The sequence below is a fragment of the Saimiri boliviensis genome, chromosome 9 (genome assembly GCF_048565385.1).
Source record: "Saimiri boliviensis isolate mSaiBol1 chromosome 9, mSaiBol1.pri, whole genome shotgun sequence".
NCBI lineage: Eukaryota > Metazoa > Chordata > Mammalia > Primates > Cebidae > Saimiri > Saimiri boliviensis.
Genome location: NC_133457.1, coordinates 45,703,167 through 45,721,447, shown reverse-complemented (window position 1 = coordinate 45,721,447; position 18,281 = coordinate 45,703,167). Strand labels below are relative to the sequence as shown.

Sequence of the window (18,281 nt, the reverse complement as noted above, 5' to 3'; positions counted from 1 at the left end):
AAGGCAGTGGCTGAATTTTGTTTCTTTCAGTTATCTGCTCAGTGCCTGTAACTGTGCCTTACACGTAGTAAGAATTTAATAAATACGAGTTGGGTTGAATTCCAGCAAAAGAGAAATCGGATCTGGTTTCCAGTAAGTGTTTACTCTGACATACTTATTCTTTTCTATAAAATGAACAGACCGAACTGATCTATCTCCATGTTCCTCTCTAAATTTATCTTGTAATCCAGTCTAATCAAATATGATGCCCTCTTGATACCATACCTTGAGATGTGTGTAGTACAATATAATAGTAAAGGATAAATAAAACGTAAATTGTTCCTTAGATATGGTACAGTCCACAGATCTTCCATCTTCAATTGTTTTTGTTTCTGTAGCAATTTTAGTTGGTACCTGCCGAGGTCTCCTTTACCAAGCTAGGGCCAACAGCCTCCAGCTGCCACAGGTGTTGGCTCATCAGGGCTCACGCCTTCACCCTTTTCTGGGAGGTTGTCCTTGGCTGATGGGAGATGACTGTCCTGGAGATTCCTGGACATGACTGCCTTACTCTCACAGACGGCCTATGGCCAATGACAAACTGATGTTGAAGTTTAACAGACCAACTCTCTCGGCTCTTGGTGCAATTCACTCTCCAGAGCTTCCTGTGCAATCAGGCTGAGGTTAGACCTCTCTTGAACTACGAGTTTACTTAACTCCTTCCACGCCTCTTCCTGCTTCTCTTACTTGCTTCTCCTGAGAGCTTATCCTCAATAAATTATTGGACAAAAGTCTTTTGTGTCAGACTCGACTTCTAGAAAAGCTGGCCCAATATAACTTCCAAGGAAGTGCTTTCTCCTTTCTCCCCAAGGCTTTGTCTCAGTGAATCTGCACAATGTGACTGTGGCTGCAAAGTTACCCTGGGGAAGCCTTGATGTAGCCCCTTCTCGTGAAGGTGAAATTACCAAACCAGGAAGAACATTCTGAATCTCACACTGTATGACTGCTACTTTGATGAAACGCCTTTGCCTTTCCAGGAAGCTTTCATGCTTCTTCCTTTCTACCAAGCATTTCAGAGAGTTCTTTCTCCTCCGATCATCAACAACAATCCCTATACTCATGGTCAGAAGTGACAGGGGAGGACATGACTAACATCAGGGGAGGAAAATGCTGGGCTCAGAATAAACCCCAGCTGTCAATCTCATGGCTGACGGTCCTTGAGAACAAAGAAAAAGTCTTGACCTTGAGACTATAAACCCAGAGCCCATTCATTTCAAGTCCTAATCTTCCGAATCACATAAACTACAGAATTTATTTTAATTTTTGTATAAGCGCTCTGTGGATCAAAGCAAGTTTCCATGGGGAATGAGACGAGATGGCACTAGGCATATTTTTACTTAAAAGAAAAATTAATGAATGCTTTTTGAGAAAGGAAGACGAAGGTAATAATCCCTTCCCAGAGTAAAGAGACTTATAAATGGGTTACTTCCTAGTTTTCCTAAAATCTTGGGAAGTTGTAAGACTCCCTGATAGTCCCAAGGGATACAAGGCCTGCTTCCCATCTTAGACTTACGGGTAATTTCACAAGGAAGGGAGGTCATGGGTAGCCTGAAAGATGCTGGCAAAGGGACTGGCTCCTTGTGCCCCCTGAGAATTTATGGCTCTTCTGGCTCCTCCTAAGTTTAAAATAGACAAGTTTGGGGAAGCGGGATCATCATTGGACCGAAACGGCCATACTCCCATATTTTAATATTGGGGACCTGCAGTGTGTGCATGCTTTAAGCTGACCTTTCTTTAACTTCTGAAAAATGTCCTATTTATGTAATATAGATTTTCCAAAACAGCTAAACACATGATTGCTTTTCTTTTTCCTAACTATGAATCTGCAATTCTTCTTCACCCTTCTCTCTCATGTTGGACATCCTACTCCCACCCCCATTTTTTTCCTGATGCCCTGCGATGTGTATGGAGATGGTTTAATGTTCGGCAGTGTTTACACATGTGCCTCTCAGTTAACATCTTTGCTATTCAATTACAGTGACCAGGCAACGTTGCTTGTTTTTCCTTCTGTGGCCATGAAGGCAGTGCCATTCCCAGGGCTTCCATTAGGACTTGTAGGATGACCATGTAACATGGAGGCCATTCCCTCCTGGATGGCATTTCTCAATTGCTCCTCAGTTGTAAATATCCCTCAGAATGCCTCAGACATTTGCTTTGACTCAGCAGCAGCAGCAGAAGGTGGCTAGAGACACCTAGGTGAAACTCTGAACCCTGTGAGAGGAAGTTAGAAGGCAGAAAGCCTTCTGCCAGCCAGATGGATACCAATGGTCCTTCCTAGGATGAGACAAAACCCAGGCAGTCCTGGGGAACTGGGAAGAGCTGGCGACTGGCAACAAGTTGATGGCCTGAGACCTCTGACACTCCAACTTTTTGCCCAGGGTTTCAGGCAGCTGGAAACTGGGATGTTTAATCCACTTTGGCAAAATCACTGGGTCCAAACTTTGTACCTTATTTATTTTTCGTGATAATGCTTAAAATATTTTTATTTTGGAAAATGTATGCGATTAAATCTATGAAATTACTAAATAATTAGGTATAAAGAAATGCGACTCTCTTCCCAATTGCTAACCACTGTTTCTTTCATGAAAGTGGCTTAGGTTGAAGAGTGAGAATCAAAATCTTTCCCGTATTACTTATAAGCGAGCGCTTCTCAATCTATTTTTTTTTTTTTTTTTACAAGCCAAGGTGTTTCGCCATCCATTCACTGGGGATAAAGGCTTCGGTAAAATATAGTAGAAATGAATTACAAAAAAATGAATCCCACTTGAGTGTTGTCGCAACATCAAACTATTAAAGTTACTAAACACATCTTGCTTTCTGTCTTTATACTGCAAATTAGAAACAGAGAGTTTGAGGACCCAGCACCTTCCAAAGACCACACTTGGGGTAGCATTGCTCTCAATGCGTCATAAGGAACGTGAGATGCATTTTGACACAGGAAAAAGGACACAAGTTATCAAACATATTTTAAGGGTTTCAGATGAGTCAGACAAAGAATGTTGAAAAAGTCTTCAGAGACGTGACCCAACATCCTCGTTTTACAGTTGAGAAAACTGAGGCCCAAAGAGTACACTGGATTCCAGGAAGAGCATTTAGAATCGTACACTGTATTACTGTTACTCTGAAGAAATTTGCCTTTCCTTTTTAGGAAGCTTTCATGCTTGCTCATTTCTGCCAAGCATTTCAGAGATTTCTCCCCTAACCAGAGTACAGCTGGGGCAGTCCCTGGTAGGAATATGCTCTTCCCAAACATGACAAGTGTGTCCATTCCTGCCTTAATGGGGCCCTCCTCAGCATATAACCGTGAAAAGGGCACTTTATGGGATCTGTTGGAAGGTTATTAGTTGTCATTTCTAAACAAGCTATGCAAAAAAAAAAACAAAAAAAAAACAAACTACAAAGAGCAGCCCTCTCCTTAGCTGTTATTATTTACCCACATTAAGCCCAAACACTTGTCCTTTCTGGGTTTAGGGAAGTAGATGTGACTGGTGGTGAGGTAAGGATGAGAATCTCATTTTTACCACAGGCCTCAGATCAGGGCATAGGTGGCAACAGAATTAATCCAGTTCCTCTTTGCACAAGTGATGAAATGATACTCGACCTTGGGCCTCTTTTCCTGTGAAGAACTGCAGAGAAACTAAGTTCCGGAGTGCGTGGGCTGAGTCCAGAGAAAATGTTACACCTGGCTAACCTACAATAAGAAATACCTTTTTTAAAAAATTGGAATTGCTGCTAAGGAAAAGAGCAAAGGGCTGAGAGAGTAAGACTGAGTTTGGCACTTAAAAAGTGGTAGAGCTAACAATAGGCATCGTAGGTATTGTTGTGTTCGCCCTAACCCCTTCAAAACGTTGGTATGAGGACTTGGAAGAGAAATGTTGAGAGTTTGTGCCTCACTTCCTGTATCCACAAAATGAGAACAGTCACACGTGCCACCCGCCACCATTCAGTGTACCCTGCAGTGCCAGCTGCACCGCCACCTCCCAACCCCATTGCACTGGCTTTTCCAGTTAGGCTGGCACAACTCCAGGTGCAATAGGCGAGGAGGGCTGGGGAGCGAACCCTCCAGCAAAGACCGACGGGGGCTGGAAAGATAAACACCCAGCTACCTTTGAGTCAGGTGGCATGACACCGAGGTATGCGTTCTGCACGGCACGCAGGGTCACTCCAGTTGCCCATGGTGGTAACTCACTGGATAAGATATCCTTTACTGGCTTCCTTCCCTTTCCTGACTCATTTCCTCATTCTCTTACTGGCATTCCCTGCAATCTCTTCCCAAATAAACTACTGGCACTCAAATTCTTGTTCCAGGGTGGGAGGCACTCCACCCAAGACATATGCCTAGACAGCAGAATTAGTTCACCAAGCCAAGTCTTTGTCTCACCCTCAGACTGTTTCTGAGCAGGGCTGAACACTCAGGATCTCCCTGAGTGCCTCAAACGGCATCTTTTCTAAAAAACCTCTTTATTTCACTGCTTGAAAACGACTTTCTCTTCCTTCCACCTCGGTCCGGCCATCTCTCCCTGCAGTGTTTTCGTGATGGAAGCCACCCGCAACTGCCTGGCCCTCGCAGCTTCTTATAATTTGTCTCAAAGGGCTCTTGCGAGAAAACTCTGCCTGCCTCTTCCCGGTTCCGCAACACTCACAGTGCAGGTCTCTGGGACAGCAACGGTATCCCTCAGAAAGTCGGCATCTGGTGCACAGCTGTTGCTCTGACTGTAGTTTAACGTCACAGGGCAGCAAAGCTGTTGATGGTTTTCCCTCAAGTGGTACCCCCGAGTTTTCCTATCTGCTTTCCAAACCGTGCTCCCTTGAAATCCAGGAAAAGGAAGTGTTTCAATCCTGGTCGCTTTTCAGCCTTCTCTCCAATGCCTCCCAACTTTTTTTTCTCTTTTTCTTCCCCCCACCCCCTGCCCTTTCTTTTTGGTTCATTTGTCCTTTGTTTTTTCCATCTCACAAGGCTGCAGCAACTTGCCAACACGCTAAGGACCCCTTCTTGGAGTTGTGTTACTCCTCGTGAAATACTTGCTCAGCTGGCCGCTGTGTGTCAGCTTCTATTCAAAGGTCTAAATGACTAGGGATGTGGAAGTCACTGTGCTTGCAGGCCAGTGTGGCTGGGGATGACGTGAGTATTGTGCCTGCTGTGTTCGCCGAAGGGGGCCCTGAATGGACGGCCTTCACCCGCCTCCCACACAACACACAAACACTTGCATGAACACCAAACAGACCGAACGCCTGGGACAGAGATTTCTTTGTAAAAGAGAACCAGTCTCCAGTGCTTTCCATGCCGAGGAGCGATTTCATGAAGAAGGATTTTCTCCTTTTTCATAAAACAGTAACACACCAATCACCTCTTTCTGTCTTGTTCTTACTTCAAACGATCCTGAAAAGATTTATTTTCTTTTTTCTTTTGAATTCTTTCAGAGGATTAAAATGCCTGAAATGACAGACAACTTCTTTTGTTATCTATCCTCCAAGTCTATTTTTCTTTCTAAAATCATCCCATCCACCCCACCCACCTCCAACATTATATTACATATCTCTTGGTTCATTACCTGTCTCTAAATACTGGCTCTTCACTGGACTCCCTGTCCCTCAAGGAAAGATACTGCTTTTTAAACTGCTGTATCCCTGGCATTTTAAATAATGCCTGCGACACAACAGGTACTCAATAAATACTTTCTGAGTGAATGAATGAATAAATACATCTTTAGAGAAATCAAAATATTTTAAGGCATCAATACTGTGACATGCTACAGAAATTAACAACCTTTGGAGCCGTTAACAGGGATTCACCCAGAGAAGTGAGGCCATCACTGAATGTTCCTCAAATGTGTGATTGTCTCCTCAGCTACTGCTGGAAAGGCTTCATATCAACTGCCAGGACGCAGAGAGTAGCTCTGACTACCCTATCCATAACGAGCATAGGAATCATAGCTACTGTGTGTGTGTGTGTGTGTGTGTGTGTGTGTGTGTGTGTGTGTGTATTTTTTTTTTTTTTTTTTGAGATGGAGTCTTACTCTGTTGCCCACGCTGAAGTGCAGTAGCATGATCTCAGCTCACTGCAACCTCCATCTCCCAGGTTCAAGCAATTCTCTGCCTCAGCCTCCCGAGTAGCTGGGATTATAGGCACCCACCACCACTCCCGGTTAATTTTTGTATCTTTAGTAGAGATAAGGTTTCACCATCTTCGGTGGCTGGTCTTAAACTCCAGACCTCATGATCTGCCCGCCTTGGCCTCCCAAAGTGCTGGGAGTACAAGTGTGAGCCACTGCACCTGGCCACAGCTACTATTTTTTAAACACATTCTCCATTGATCATAGCTTACTATTTTTTAAACACATTCTCCAGAGCAGTATACTAGGAATGGTAAGGCCTGCAAGCTCCAGAGTCAGACAACATGACTTTGATTCCTGGCTCAACAACTTTCCCACTTCCTGAGGCCTCAGTTTGCTTATTGTAAAACGGGATTAAGGGGCCGGGCACGGTGGCTCACGCCTGTAATCCCAGCACTTTGGGAGGCCGAGGCGGGTGGACCACGAGGTCAAGAGATCGAGACCATCCTGGTCAACATGGTGAAACCCCGTCTCTACTAAAAATACAAAAAATTAGCTGGGCATGGTGGCGCGTGCCTGTAATCCCAGCTACTCAGGAGGCTGAGGCAGGAGAATTGCCTGAACCCAGGAGGCGGAGGTTGCGATGAGCCGAGATCGCGCCATTGCACTCCAGCCTGGGTAACAAGAGCGAAACTCCGTCTCAAAACAAACAAACAGACAAACAAAAAAACAAAAACGGGATTAATAACAGTCCATACCTCAAAGTGTTTTGGTAGATTAAATGAGTTAACGTCTGGAGCAAGTGTTCAAGAAGTGGTAGTTACTCCTGTATGGCTTCCTTCATCTGGACCGAATGTACTTTCAGTAAGAAGCCTTTCCGACCTCTCTCTTCACTTAACTGCAACACATCTCCTGAGCTCCCTGGTGGAATTTTGTGCTAACTGAAGCTGTACCACCTAAGTTTTGAAGAGCTCTACGATTATCTGTTTATCTTCACACAAGTGTGGCTTCTCCAGTGCAGTGCTGTTCTTTCTGCTTTCTCTCTGCTCCCTTGCTCAGAGGAGAGACTGGCTGATAAGAAGTAACTCAGAAGGATGCCCCAGTCTTCCTCTTCCTCCAAGAGCCGGCCTAGCTCTCACTCCCTGACCCCAACACTGCCCTCCCTGTAGCCAATCTGGGCGTTCAGTCCCTTGAGCTCGCTGCCTTCCCTTCCTAAGCATTTATCACAACTGAACCGCACTTGCCTGTTCAAAACAGTCTAGTTAAGTGTGCCAGTGCCAGTAAATACCGTGACCTGGAGGTGAGACCTACAGTACATTCGTGATGATGAACGGATGAACCCAGAATGAGAAGGGGGCGTGGAGGTGAGCTTGGAGCCTTCATCTCCACGTGAAGAGTCTGGGCTCAAACATAAGGAGTCGCTTAAAGGCAGGAGAGGTGGGATTTCACATTCTTCTGTGGAATCTTCTGTCCCTAACTCTTGGATCCTAGTTCATTCAGTTAGATCTTCTGCTGCTTAGAACGTTTTTCTTCAAGTAGTGAGTAGTCTAATGTTAATATCTAAGAAACTAAAACATAGTCACTTCTGCAACAGCTCATTAACAATTGGTAACAGAAAGGTCAATGTTCCATAGCTTAAAAAAGTCCTCAGTACAGGCCAGGCACGGTGGCTCACGCCTGTAATCTCAGCACTTTGGGAGGCCAAGGCGGGTGGATCACAAGGTCAAGAGATCAAGACCATCCTGGTCAACAAGGTGAAACCTCGTCTCTACTAAAAATACAAAAATTAGCTGGGCATGGTGGTGTGTGCCTGTAGTCCCAGCTACTCAGGAGGCTGAGGCAGAATTGCCTGAACCCAGGAGGCGGAGGCTGTGGTGAGCCGAGATCGCGCCATGCACTCCAGCCTGGGTAACAAGAGCAAAACTCCTTCTCAAAAAAAAAAAAAAAAAAAGTCCCTCAGTACAACCGGGGACTCTCTCAGTACAGGATGGGGTACTATATCCATATTAGCAGTGGCAGTCATCCTAAGAAATCCAAGCAGCCACATTTTCCCTCCTTCAGTGGGTGGATCACTACATTTGTCACGTAGATTAGCTGTTTTCACTGGAGACTTGGATTCCACCATCCTTCTGCACGCACTCGAGGTGCACCACACCTCTCACGTAGGCCTCTCTGTAGGTGCTTGGTCGCTGGCTCCATGGGTGAGATCATAAGCCTTCCATGTCACAGAAGTGGCCCCCATCCGTGATCCCATAAGCACACACAGACTCAGAGGCCACAGAGAGGACCCTGGAGATCTGGTTCCCTTTACTGTCCATCTACAATTCGTCATACAAAGGTAAGCATGTTGCACATTTCCTTTTTTGGAATGAGACTGCTGATTTAAAAAAAAAATGGTAATTATATATGTTGTACTGCGAACTGCAAAAATTCAAGCTTAGTAAAGACCTTTTACAGCCTTCCCTCTTCCTTATACCTTAAAATTAAAGTCTAACATCAAATAGAGGAATTCATTATTTATTTGATTTGTAAGGTAGGAAACATATCTCCATGTGTAAATTTTTTAAAAAGAAAGAAAGAAAGAAAAAACCCAAATGACTGTTTCCTGCAGACTACAAGCTTCTTGAGGTCAAGACCTGTCTTTCCATCTGTGTTTCTACAAAAGCTACAGTGGGGACGGCAGGAAGATACAGGCAGTTGGAGGGAATGTATCTGTCTTTAGGCTTCGTGCATTTTCTAAAGGACTTTTTAAATGTGAAAGGAAATCTCTGAAACTAAGATGAGGCTGAAAATCTTTGAGGTTTTTGAGACATACCAAAAATAAGCAAAGAGACAAACAAAAGCCACTAGTGCCTTTAAAAGCAGAAATCAAGGTGGGAGAAGGAGCCTACTACGTAAGTTCACACACTTAATCCAGTGAAGAGCTTCGTGTCAGGACGAGCATGAGGATGGGTAAATAACCCTGGTGTCTGCAGCCTGAGCGAAGATGGGAGAAACAGGACTGCAGGCTTCAGATCAAAGGAAATGAGAAGTGGGATGGCCTCTTTCTGGTTCCCTAGGGCTGTCTTTTCTTATCCTAAGGTTATGAAAGATTTTTTGAGACTAGCTGAACAAACCAGTTCCTTCCTTGGGAAAATTTGTTTATGCTGTATCTGTTTTTAGACCTCGTAAAAGTTGGTGAACTTCGTTCTTCCTCATTAGCTTAAATTCTTCCACACTCAGCAAATATGAACAGGAAAGGGTTTTTGTCAGTGATAACAATGAAAGCTGGGAGCTCACCTAGGGCCTTAATAAGCTGGCTGCACTGACAGAGGGAAAGACAGAGACACCATCTCTCGCTCATGTTTATAGAATAACAGGGTTGAAAGGATAGGAAACGATACTGAAATCCAGGTAAATTTATTCTGACAGTGACAACAGCATTGTCTCTGACACAACTCATACCCATCTAAAGATTCATTTTGGAACTGTCAAAGCTTTCAAGCAGAAAATTATTCTCAGTGGTTGAAACTTGGTTAAACAAATTTCACTGTGCAAGGAAAAACAAAGTTAACTTTTGGAAGCGTGCTGGGGAAGAAATCTCAGTTAGGAAACTAGAAAATATGTCAGCTAGACAGGAAGTGCCTTCCTCATGCCAGGGTCTCAGGAAAACATGTGAGGTTGAGCAGGGTGCAGGATGGGAGGGGGTGACCTGGACCCATGCTGGAGAATTGGCTACGCATATTCTGAACACGATGAAGAATCAGAGCCAGCAGTGGTACCAACTGAATCTGCCTTGGGCAAAATGTTGGGTAGTTTGCACCAGTGACTCAAGCTGTGGCAACTTAAGCAACAAAATAAATAATGACAATACTGGATACCCATATAATAAAACAAGTATCCAAAATCCCCTGCTGATATAAATACATAATTAGTAAACAAAGAACAGGGATGGTGACAGAGGAGACAGATCTTTCTTAAACTAGAATGCATATTAATAAATATAGAAGGAACAAGAAAAATAGAAAATCTTCATTAAGCAAACATTATAGTATTAATTGTTACAGGTAAGAATTAGTCAGACATCAACAAATTAGTGGGTAAATTATGAACAGGAAAATTCTAGTACCTTTACTAAACAGGTATAGTATCTTTAGAAACAGTTCAAAGGCATGTATTACTTACAAATGGACAAACAGTATTTTTTACAGAGGAGAAACCCAGCGGGTCCCACTTTAACCAAGGGACCACATTTAACATTAATAATCAGACACATACACATCTTGTTCCCCCAACATGTCACACTGAAGACAGGCACACTGTCATTTCTGGTATTTTAGCCCAAAATATGTAATCTCAATCTAATCATGAGAAAACATCAGTGAACCTAAAGTGAGAGACGGTCTAAATAACTGTTCTGAATTTTTCACATGTGTCAAGGTCATAAAAGGCAAAAATAGACAGGGCAACTGTCACCAGGTCAAGGAGACTTAAGGAGGCGTGCACGTTAGATCCGTGTGGGATCCCAGACTGGATCCTGTTTCAGAAAAGAACATTACTGAGGACTTGGAAGTACAAATAGGCATATGGATTAATTAAGAACACCGAACCCAGCTTTATCTGCTGTTTTTGATAGTCATACTATGGTTTAGGTTAGATATTAACACCAGACAAAGCTGAGTTAAGAGTATATGGAAACTCCACTATTTTTGCAACTATTCTCTAAGTCTAAAATTATCACAAAACAAAAAGTTAAAAATGAAATGGAGTTAGCTTGGCCTCATATATGGCAGCCAACCAGGACCAACTGGGTGCACAGATTACTCAGGTGAGACCTAAGACCCTGTCTCACCTGAGAAATAAAGGAGGACACGAATAGAAACATACAGTGGACAGGAGACATGAAAGGCAGTTCTAGTGCAATGAGAGCCTGCACTGGGCTGCTTTCATCGGACAAGCATGCCAGAATTCTATTGCTTTGCGTGTCATTCATCTGCCCTCCAAGGTACTGCGGAGAGAGTCAGAAAAGGGTATAGCAATGTAAGCCCCAACTGTTCTTGAAATCAGGGGACAATACTCCCTAGAACAATAGCCTCACCCTGACGCCCCAGATGTCTGTTGCCCATCCTATCTACAGACTCACGGTCAATAGTAGTAATAGCCTCTAACAATGAAAAGGACTCAGCATGCAACCTGCAGAGAAGACATAGCAGAGGGCATCTGGGAGGCTATGGCAGTGTGTTCAGGGAGAAATGATCCTAAAAGGAAAGATAAGTAGGTGGCTGAACTGGGGAGAAAAAGAGCAAGCCAGCTGGACGGCTTGGGCTTTGCAGGAGAAATCTAGGTCTCCCAATCAGGCCTGCAGGCTTGACGAGTGACAGGATGGCCTTCCTCAATAAACTCTTCACTAGAATTTTCAAAACCTAAACAAATATCTCAAACAACGATTTTTTTTTTTTTTTGCCCAACCAAAGAATGTCGTGTCCATAAAAGTAAATTTTTAATCAAATCCTTTTCCCAGACAGAATTCTGAAAAACCTTAAAACACAAAGAAAAAGAAATCAGATGCTTATCTGAATATTATCCATATGATCATTAGAGGTCATTCTTATACACATGTATTAGCATTCATCTCTTGCCAGATATTTAAATAATTGCGGAGAGATGTGTCAAGAGAAGAGAAATTATACAAAGCTTTATGAAAGGAGATACGAAGCTTTATGCTCCAACTATACCTTTATGCTCCAAATGTAGCTTTCAGCTTAAAAACCCAGGCTGTTTAGCCTAACCCCAAATAGTTCTGGAACAATTGTATAATACCAGATCTCAACTAGCTCTAATAACTGCTTTGTAACCCCTGGAATGATGCTTGAAGCAACACATGATCTTATTTTGAAGACAAGTTTACCACTACACAGTGATGCTGGTCCATACATACCTCCCACTGCATTGCAGCGAGATGTCATTTCCCAGAGCACCAGAGCCATGGAGTAGACATCGGTCTGCTTGAAGGACTCAACGTTCTCCAAATTCATCCTGGATTCTAGGACTTCTGGAGCCATGTATCTTGCAGTTCCCACCTACAGCAAAAGCAGACAGTGAGGCCCATCATTTAATTCCAGCTGCATTTTAATTTTCACAGTATAGCTGATGTTGGTCCCTGACACGTGCAGAGGATCTTTAAAAAAAAAATCACAGTGCTCTTTTAAATAGTGAGAAATGCACAGAAAGGTACAGATAGATGACTGTTTTTAAAAATAGATGTTCTCTCCCTGAAAACCCGCTAAAGACTATAAACAAAGCATGCCAAAATAAGGAAGTGCCAAACCCCAGACTGCCTTATCTAACCCCATGACTTATGTCATCATATTTTTCAATAACATCCTTACAGATAACCTGGGAGACAATATTTGTGGTATTTTAAATGTTTATTTTTGCTTTTCAAAATTAAATATTTTTTAATTCCTGAAGCCCCAAGACTTAGGGTAAAAATAATAATTGCTATCAGTTTTGATCACTTCAGGACTGAGTCTTAATCTTTGTTTATTCCACGGCACATTCCATTGTGCAAAGGATATAATATAATTGCATGATATCTCTACTAAATTAAATTGTATAAAAGTATTTCCACAGTAAAAGACCAAATCTGGATCACTTTATCATTTTGATGTGTGGGCTGTGTCGTTTTATTTTAACATTCAGGTCTGTGCTAATCTCTCTGACTGATAATATGCAAACATGAGATCCTTAAGAAAAAGGAAAAAAACGTGTTCCAGGGAATGGGTCACTTAAATATTTAGTATTGTAGTATGTATCGACTGACTAAACAACAATCAAGTCCTCCCTTCCCAAGGATCTAGGGAAGCCACGTGAGTTGATATCATGCCGAGGAATGCTTCTTATTGGCATGTATTAGAAAAAATTTTTCTTCTCAAGAGGTCAGGGCATGGCTCATTATCCTGGCACAGTAGTCTGTTCACGTTTTGACGCGTTTACCTCAACACTGTGTGCGCTGCCATGGACACAGGACTGACTGGGCAGTAACCGAACGCTTTAAAGAGGGTCCTCCCACCTGGCTCAAGAAGACAGTGTCGGCCGGGCGCAGGGGCTCACACCTGTAATCCCAGCGGCTCACGCCTGTAATCCCAGCACTTTGGGAGACCGAGGCGGGCGGATCACGAGGCCAAGAGATCAAGACTATCCTGGCCAGCATGGTGAAACCCCATCTCTACTAAAAATACAAAAATTAGCTGGGTGTGGTGGTGTGCGCCTGTAGTCCCAGCTACACGGGAGGCTGAGGCAGGAGAATTGCTTGAACCCGGGAGGCGGAGGTTGCAGTGAGCTGAGATTGTGCCACTGCACTCCAGCCTGGCGCCTGGATACAGAGCGAGACTCCGTCTCAAAAAAAAAAAAGACAGCACTGTTCTCCACGGACCCTGCTGTGTGAAAACGCTGGGCCCATCACTTATAAGGGGATGTTGTGGTGACTTCTCGTCACCTTCTGATAGTTTCTGAGCCAAAAACGTTTCCATTTTAATCTGTGAGAGTACTTCAGGAGCGCAAGTGCTCACTCAGTCAACAAGTACTTATTTTACTTTCACTGTTCAAGGCATTATGCTAGATATCTTGGGTGACCACGTGGATGTAGATTTGGACTTCAGGGAGCCTGCCTTCCATGATGCTATTCACACAGAGAAACCAACATACAGCTACAGCTAGTACAGCGTAGAAAGGACTGAGTATAGCCATACCAGAGGCAAAAAACAGAGGTAAAGTACTAACAGTGCTTGAAGCAAAGAGAAAACATTTGCTGGAAGAGAAATGAGGATGGATCCAGGAGGGAAAATGTGCTGAATTGGAAGGGATGTGAAGACGGGACGAGAAATGCTGTCCATCAGCAAAAATGCTCAGGCTGGAGAGAGAAGAGCAGGCTCAAGGCAGACTCCATACTTTGGCTAGATTCCTAGACCAGTGTCCAGAGTATAGGGCTGTTTGAGACAAGAGCCAGGAGACGGGGATCAAGAGGTAGGGTGAGGCCAGGTGCAAGGTACAGGAGGTTCAGCACTAGCTCTAACTTACCTGCCCGCTGTTAGCCAGGTCATCCACAGACAGAGCAGGGTCCAGTCGCAGGGAAAGCCCAAAGTCACAAAGGCAGCAGGTCAGGTCGTTCTTCACGAGGATATTGGAGCTCTTGAGGTCCCTGTGCACGATGGGCACCTTGGGCCTCCCGCACGGGGTGTGATCACTGTGGAGGTGAGCAATGCCCCGGGCGAGGGAGCTGCCCAGCTTGCTCAGGTCCTCCCAGCTGATGATATGCCGCGTCAGGTATTCCTGTAGGTTGCCCTTGGCGTGGAAGGCGGTGATCAGCCAGTACTGTTTCCCCAACTCCGTCTTCCGCTCCTCGGCCGTCAGGAACTGCAGGATGTTCTCATGCTTCAGGTTGACGTCTGAGAAGATGTCCTTCTCCGTCTTCCAGGAGGCATACTCCTCATAGGGAAAGATCTTGACTGCCACTGTCTCAAACTGCTCTGAAGTATTCTGCTTCAGCTTGGCCTTATAGACCTCAGCAAAGCGACCTTTCCCCACCAGCGTGTCCAGCTCAATGGGCAGCAGCTCCGTGTTGTGGTTGATGTTGTTGGCGCACGTGGAGCTGATGTCGGAGCGGTCATCTTCCAGGATGATGGCACAGTGCTCGCTGCTGAACTCCATGAGCTTCCGGGGCTTGGTGGTTTCCCAGGATGAACTCAGCTTCTGCTGCCGGTTCACGCGGTAGCAGTAGAAGATGATGATGACAGATACGGCGATTGCCAGTGGTGGCAGGAGGCTGACGCCTGTCACTTGAAATATGACTAGCAGCAAGTCAGGATTGCTGGTGTTATAGTCTGATGTGGAAACAAAACAAGGAGAGAAGGAGTTGGATGGAGTAGGTAAGTACCATCGGGAAGTGGGTTCATGCCCGCGCACCTACAGATTTTAATGTCTGCATAGTTTTTGTAGATACTATATTGTTAATTTTTATCTCAGAGATGTCAGTGCACACTCATTCCGTCTTCTCTGCCTCTGACCGTCTATTTGACATCTTCTACACTTCCTTCAAACTTCAGCTTATATGTCGCTCCTCAAGGGAGGCCTAGAAAAACTTGGAAAATTGTCTTATTTTATACATTTTCATAGCACCCTATACTTTTTCTAGGTAACCGTTCAGTACAACTTAAACTCAAATGAACTATGACTCCACCTCTTGGTTTCACATCTGTCTTTCCCTACTCTCGCCAACGCCCATGGATGCGGAACTCCACGCTGGCAGGAACCATGTCTTCTTCGCTACCATAAACTGCGCTCAGCACACAGTAGGTCTTCAATAGTGCCGAATAAAAAGACAAAGCATTCACTGAGCGTTATCTAAAACTCAAGGCATTGGGAATACGGAAAAAAAATGACATAGCTTCTGAATAAAAAGACAAAGCATTCACTGAGTGTTACCTAAACGCAGGGCATGGGAATCTGGAAAAACATGACACAGCTTCTGCCTTCGAAAAACTTTATCATACATCTGCATGTATGATAAAAACACAGGGAGTGCCACAGTTTCCACCATGGTCTTTGCTCGTTTTTAAGCTCCAACTTGTTCTGCTCTGATCAGCACTCAGGCGACCCTGAAACAACAGCTCTGGGCCTATGGGTGAAAAGGGGAGGAGTCCATGGAAAGGATCTCTTTGGACAGTGATGTTACGTCTACCCAACATTCCTCTTTTCAGTGTGTATGCAAATTATAGTCTCGTAAAATAATAGTAACAACGAAAACATTACCACAAAGGTAAGATGAGTTAAAAATGGAAATGCTGCAGTTTTATGACTTGGAATACTGATGCAGGCCCCCGTGGGATGACGAGGAGAGTCCTTAGCACCACATATCTAACTACAATAGCTTGTACATCAAACTTTGGTTCATGTGCTGGCCTTGTTGGCGCTGATGAAATAGTTTTCCCTCTTTGGAAGAAGGCCATGAACAGAAACAGACAGTGAGCAGGAGACAGCAAAAGGCAGCTCTAGTTCAATGAGAGCTTGTGCCGGGCTGCTCTCACTGGGCAAACACGCCAGAATTCTATTGCTTTATGTGTCATCCACCTGCCCTCCAAAGTACCCGTTAATGAGGAGGCCTCATGCTCAGATGCTAGAATCATTCATCAAATAGATCACTACTGAGTGTCTATGATGAGCATGGCACTGCCTCAAAGAGTACTCAGTAGAGGACTTAGGGCATATATACAAATGAGCAACATATGGCATCTGGGATAGGGCTAAATGTACGGTGCAATCTGTATACTAGAGGGATGTGGAAAAGCTTAGAGAAACGTGGAAGGCACAGTAGCAAAAAATGCCTTTGAGTTGGTCTCTGAAGAATGGAAGAAGTCAGTGATGAGTGGAAATAGTGCTATGTTAAGGAGAAAGAACGTATGATCTATCTGAGGAAGAGCAATTCTCCCATACTGGCCACTCTGCACCTGGGGAGTAGAAAGGAAAAAAAAAAAATGGGTGGGTGGTATGGAACTGAATTCCTTGTCAAAGAATGATGTTTTGATTATTCAATTGCCAGTTTTTACCTACTGTAGGTGTTTGAATAGAAAAAAACGAAAAACAAAAAAAGGTGATAAGAATATAGTCCAGGGGAAATGAGGCGTACTATATTCTCTCAAAGGGAACCCATTATCTAAATGGTATTGATAAAGGAGTTAAGAGGAAATTACTTGGGCAGATAATGAGGGCATGGGAATCCTCAGTAAGGCTTTTCTTTGTAATAAAAAGCAGCCCCAAATCATTTTCTAACAAACAGCAGCCTGTGAAGTCGAGCTGCAGACATAGGTAGGCAAGCTGGGAGCTTGCACTGGTGAATACCAGCAGGAACTAAGGACTAGACATGTTCAAGATGGCGACTCCATCTTCCCTTCTCTTTGTCAGCCATGTGTACGGTAAAGAGCAGATAAAACGGCACCGATCAACTGGAAGGCCCATTTGCATAATAAAATTAGAGTGGGGTGACCAGCCTTCCCCACATACTATGTAAACATCATACCTGATCGAACCAATCTGTGAGCCCTACAAATCACACACCACCTCCTCAAACCGGACCATAAAATCCAGCGCATTCACCACCAGCCCGTCCTTTCCACTTGCTAGAGACTCCTTTCTCTATAGAGTTGTTTCTCTTTCTCTTCTCTTCTGCCTGTTAAACCTACGCCCCTACATTCCTCATGTGTGTTCATGTCCTAAATTTTCCTGGCTCATGATGATGAAGCCCAGGTTATATACTCCAGACAACATAGCTCTTTCAGCATCTGATACTTTGATTTAACAAAACACAGTGAGAAATGATGCTAGTACACATCAATTTGTAAGGTTTAAGTCTAATATGATTACTTAAGTAGAAATGCCAACTTCCACTGAGTATATGTTCTAGATGAAAATCTTGGGTCTAATAACTAGAATAGTAAGCCCAAGATATCAGGATTCCAGCAAGAGAATTCCAAAAGAAAAAAAAAAAAAAATCATTTGTTTGGAAAGCCACATGAATGCATTTTAAAAATACAGGGAAAGCGAGAAAATTTGGTGATTGACCCTTAAAAACATAAATTCTTACTCTGGGAGGCTGGGACTGAGACTAAGAACAGGCAACAGTAGGGCAGGTACGGGGTAGGATAAAGCAATTGCAGAACGATTTGAATGCAAAAGACGCTCTTGTGGAGATGTATGGACTGCCCCTGTTGTCCAGCAAAGTATAAACTGGGAGAAGAAAATCAAGGGGGCAGACGAACTAATGTTCAAACAGCCAGTTGAGCAGGTGGCATTTCCACTTAGACTTACCACTTCCACAATGCTCCCTCCCTGAAACTCTGCCTCTATTATCTGAGGTATCCAATGAATGTGTTAGCTTGAAGTACCCACTTGTCTCCATTTCTGTGTCTGTAACTGCATGGAATGTCTTATAATCATAAATCCAGTTGATTATCTGATTGCTTCTCTCCCGACAAAGCAGGGTAGTGGCCATCTATTCTGATCACCAAGATATACCCAGCACCTGGGGCAGAATGGGGCAATTTATGGTATTCAACAAACATTTGTTTTAGGAGCTTAATGATGACTTATGTGAAATAATATTTCTTCAAGTTTTTATATTTTATAGCAGAGTTTGCCAAATGATGGCTCAAGAGCCCA

At 43.8% G+C, this 18,281-nt stretch overlaps 1 protein-coding gene and 1 long non-coding RNA gene across 5 annotated transcripts in view; both read right to left on the bottom strand.

Moving 5' to 3' along the window:
- TGFBR2 (transforming growth factor beta receptor 2) overlaps nucleotides 1–18,281 on the bottom strand; it is an 87,655-nt gene that overhangs the window by 7,764 nt on the left and 61,610 nt on the right. For 2 of the 4 annotated variants that reach the window (XM_074405776.1, XM_074405775.1), the window contains 2 exons: nucleotides 14,148–14,952; nucleotides 12,007–12,148 (listed from right to left, as the gene is read on the bottom strand). In XM_074405776.1, the coding sequence (XP_074261877.1) occupies nucleotides 12,007–12,148; nucleotides 14,148–14,952 (947 nt within the window). The remainder of the gene's footprint in view (nucleotides 1–12,006; nucleotides 12,149–14,147; nucleotides 14,953–18,281) is intronic. The other 2 variants (XM_003936065.4, XM_003936064.4) reach the window with 1 other exon arrangement.
- On the bottom strand, nucleotides 140–8,064 carry LOC141585634 (uncharacterized). The gene is made up of 2 exons (XR_012519225.1): nucleotides 5,385–8,064; nucleotides 140–4,843 (listed from the first exon to the last, which is right to left on the bottom strand). It is a non-coding gene; the product is annotated as an uncharacterized LOC141585634 (long non-coding RNA).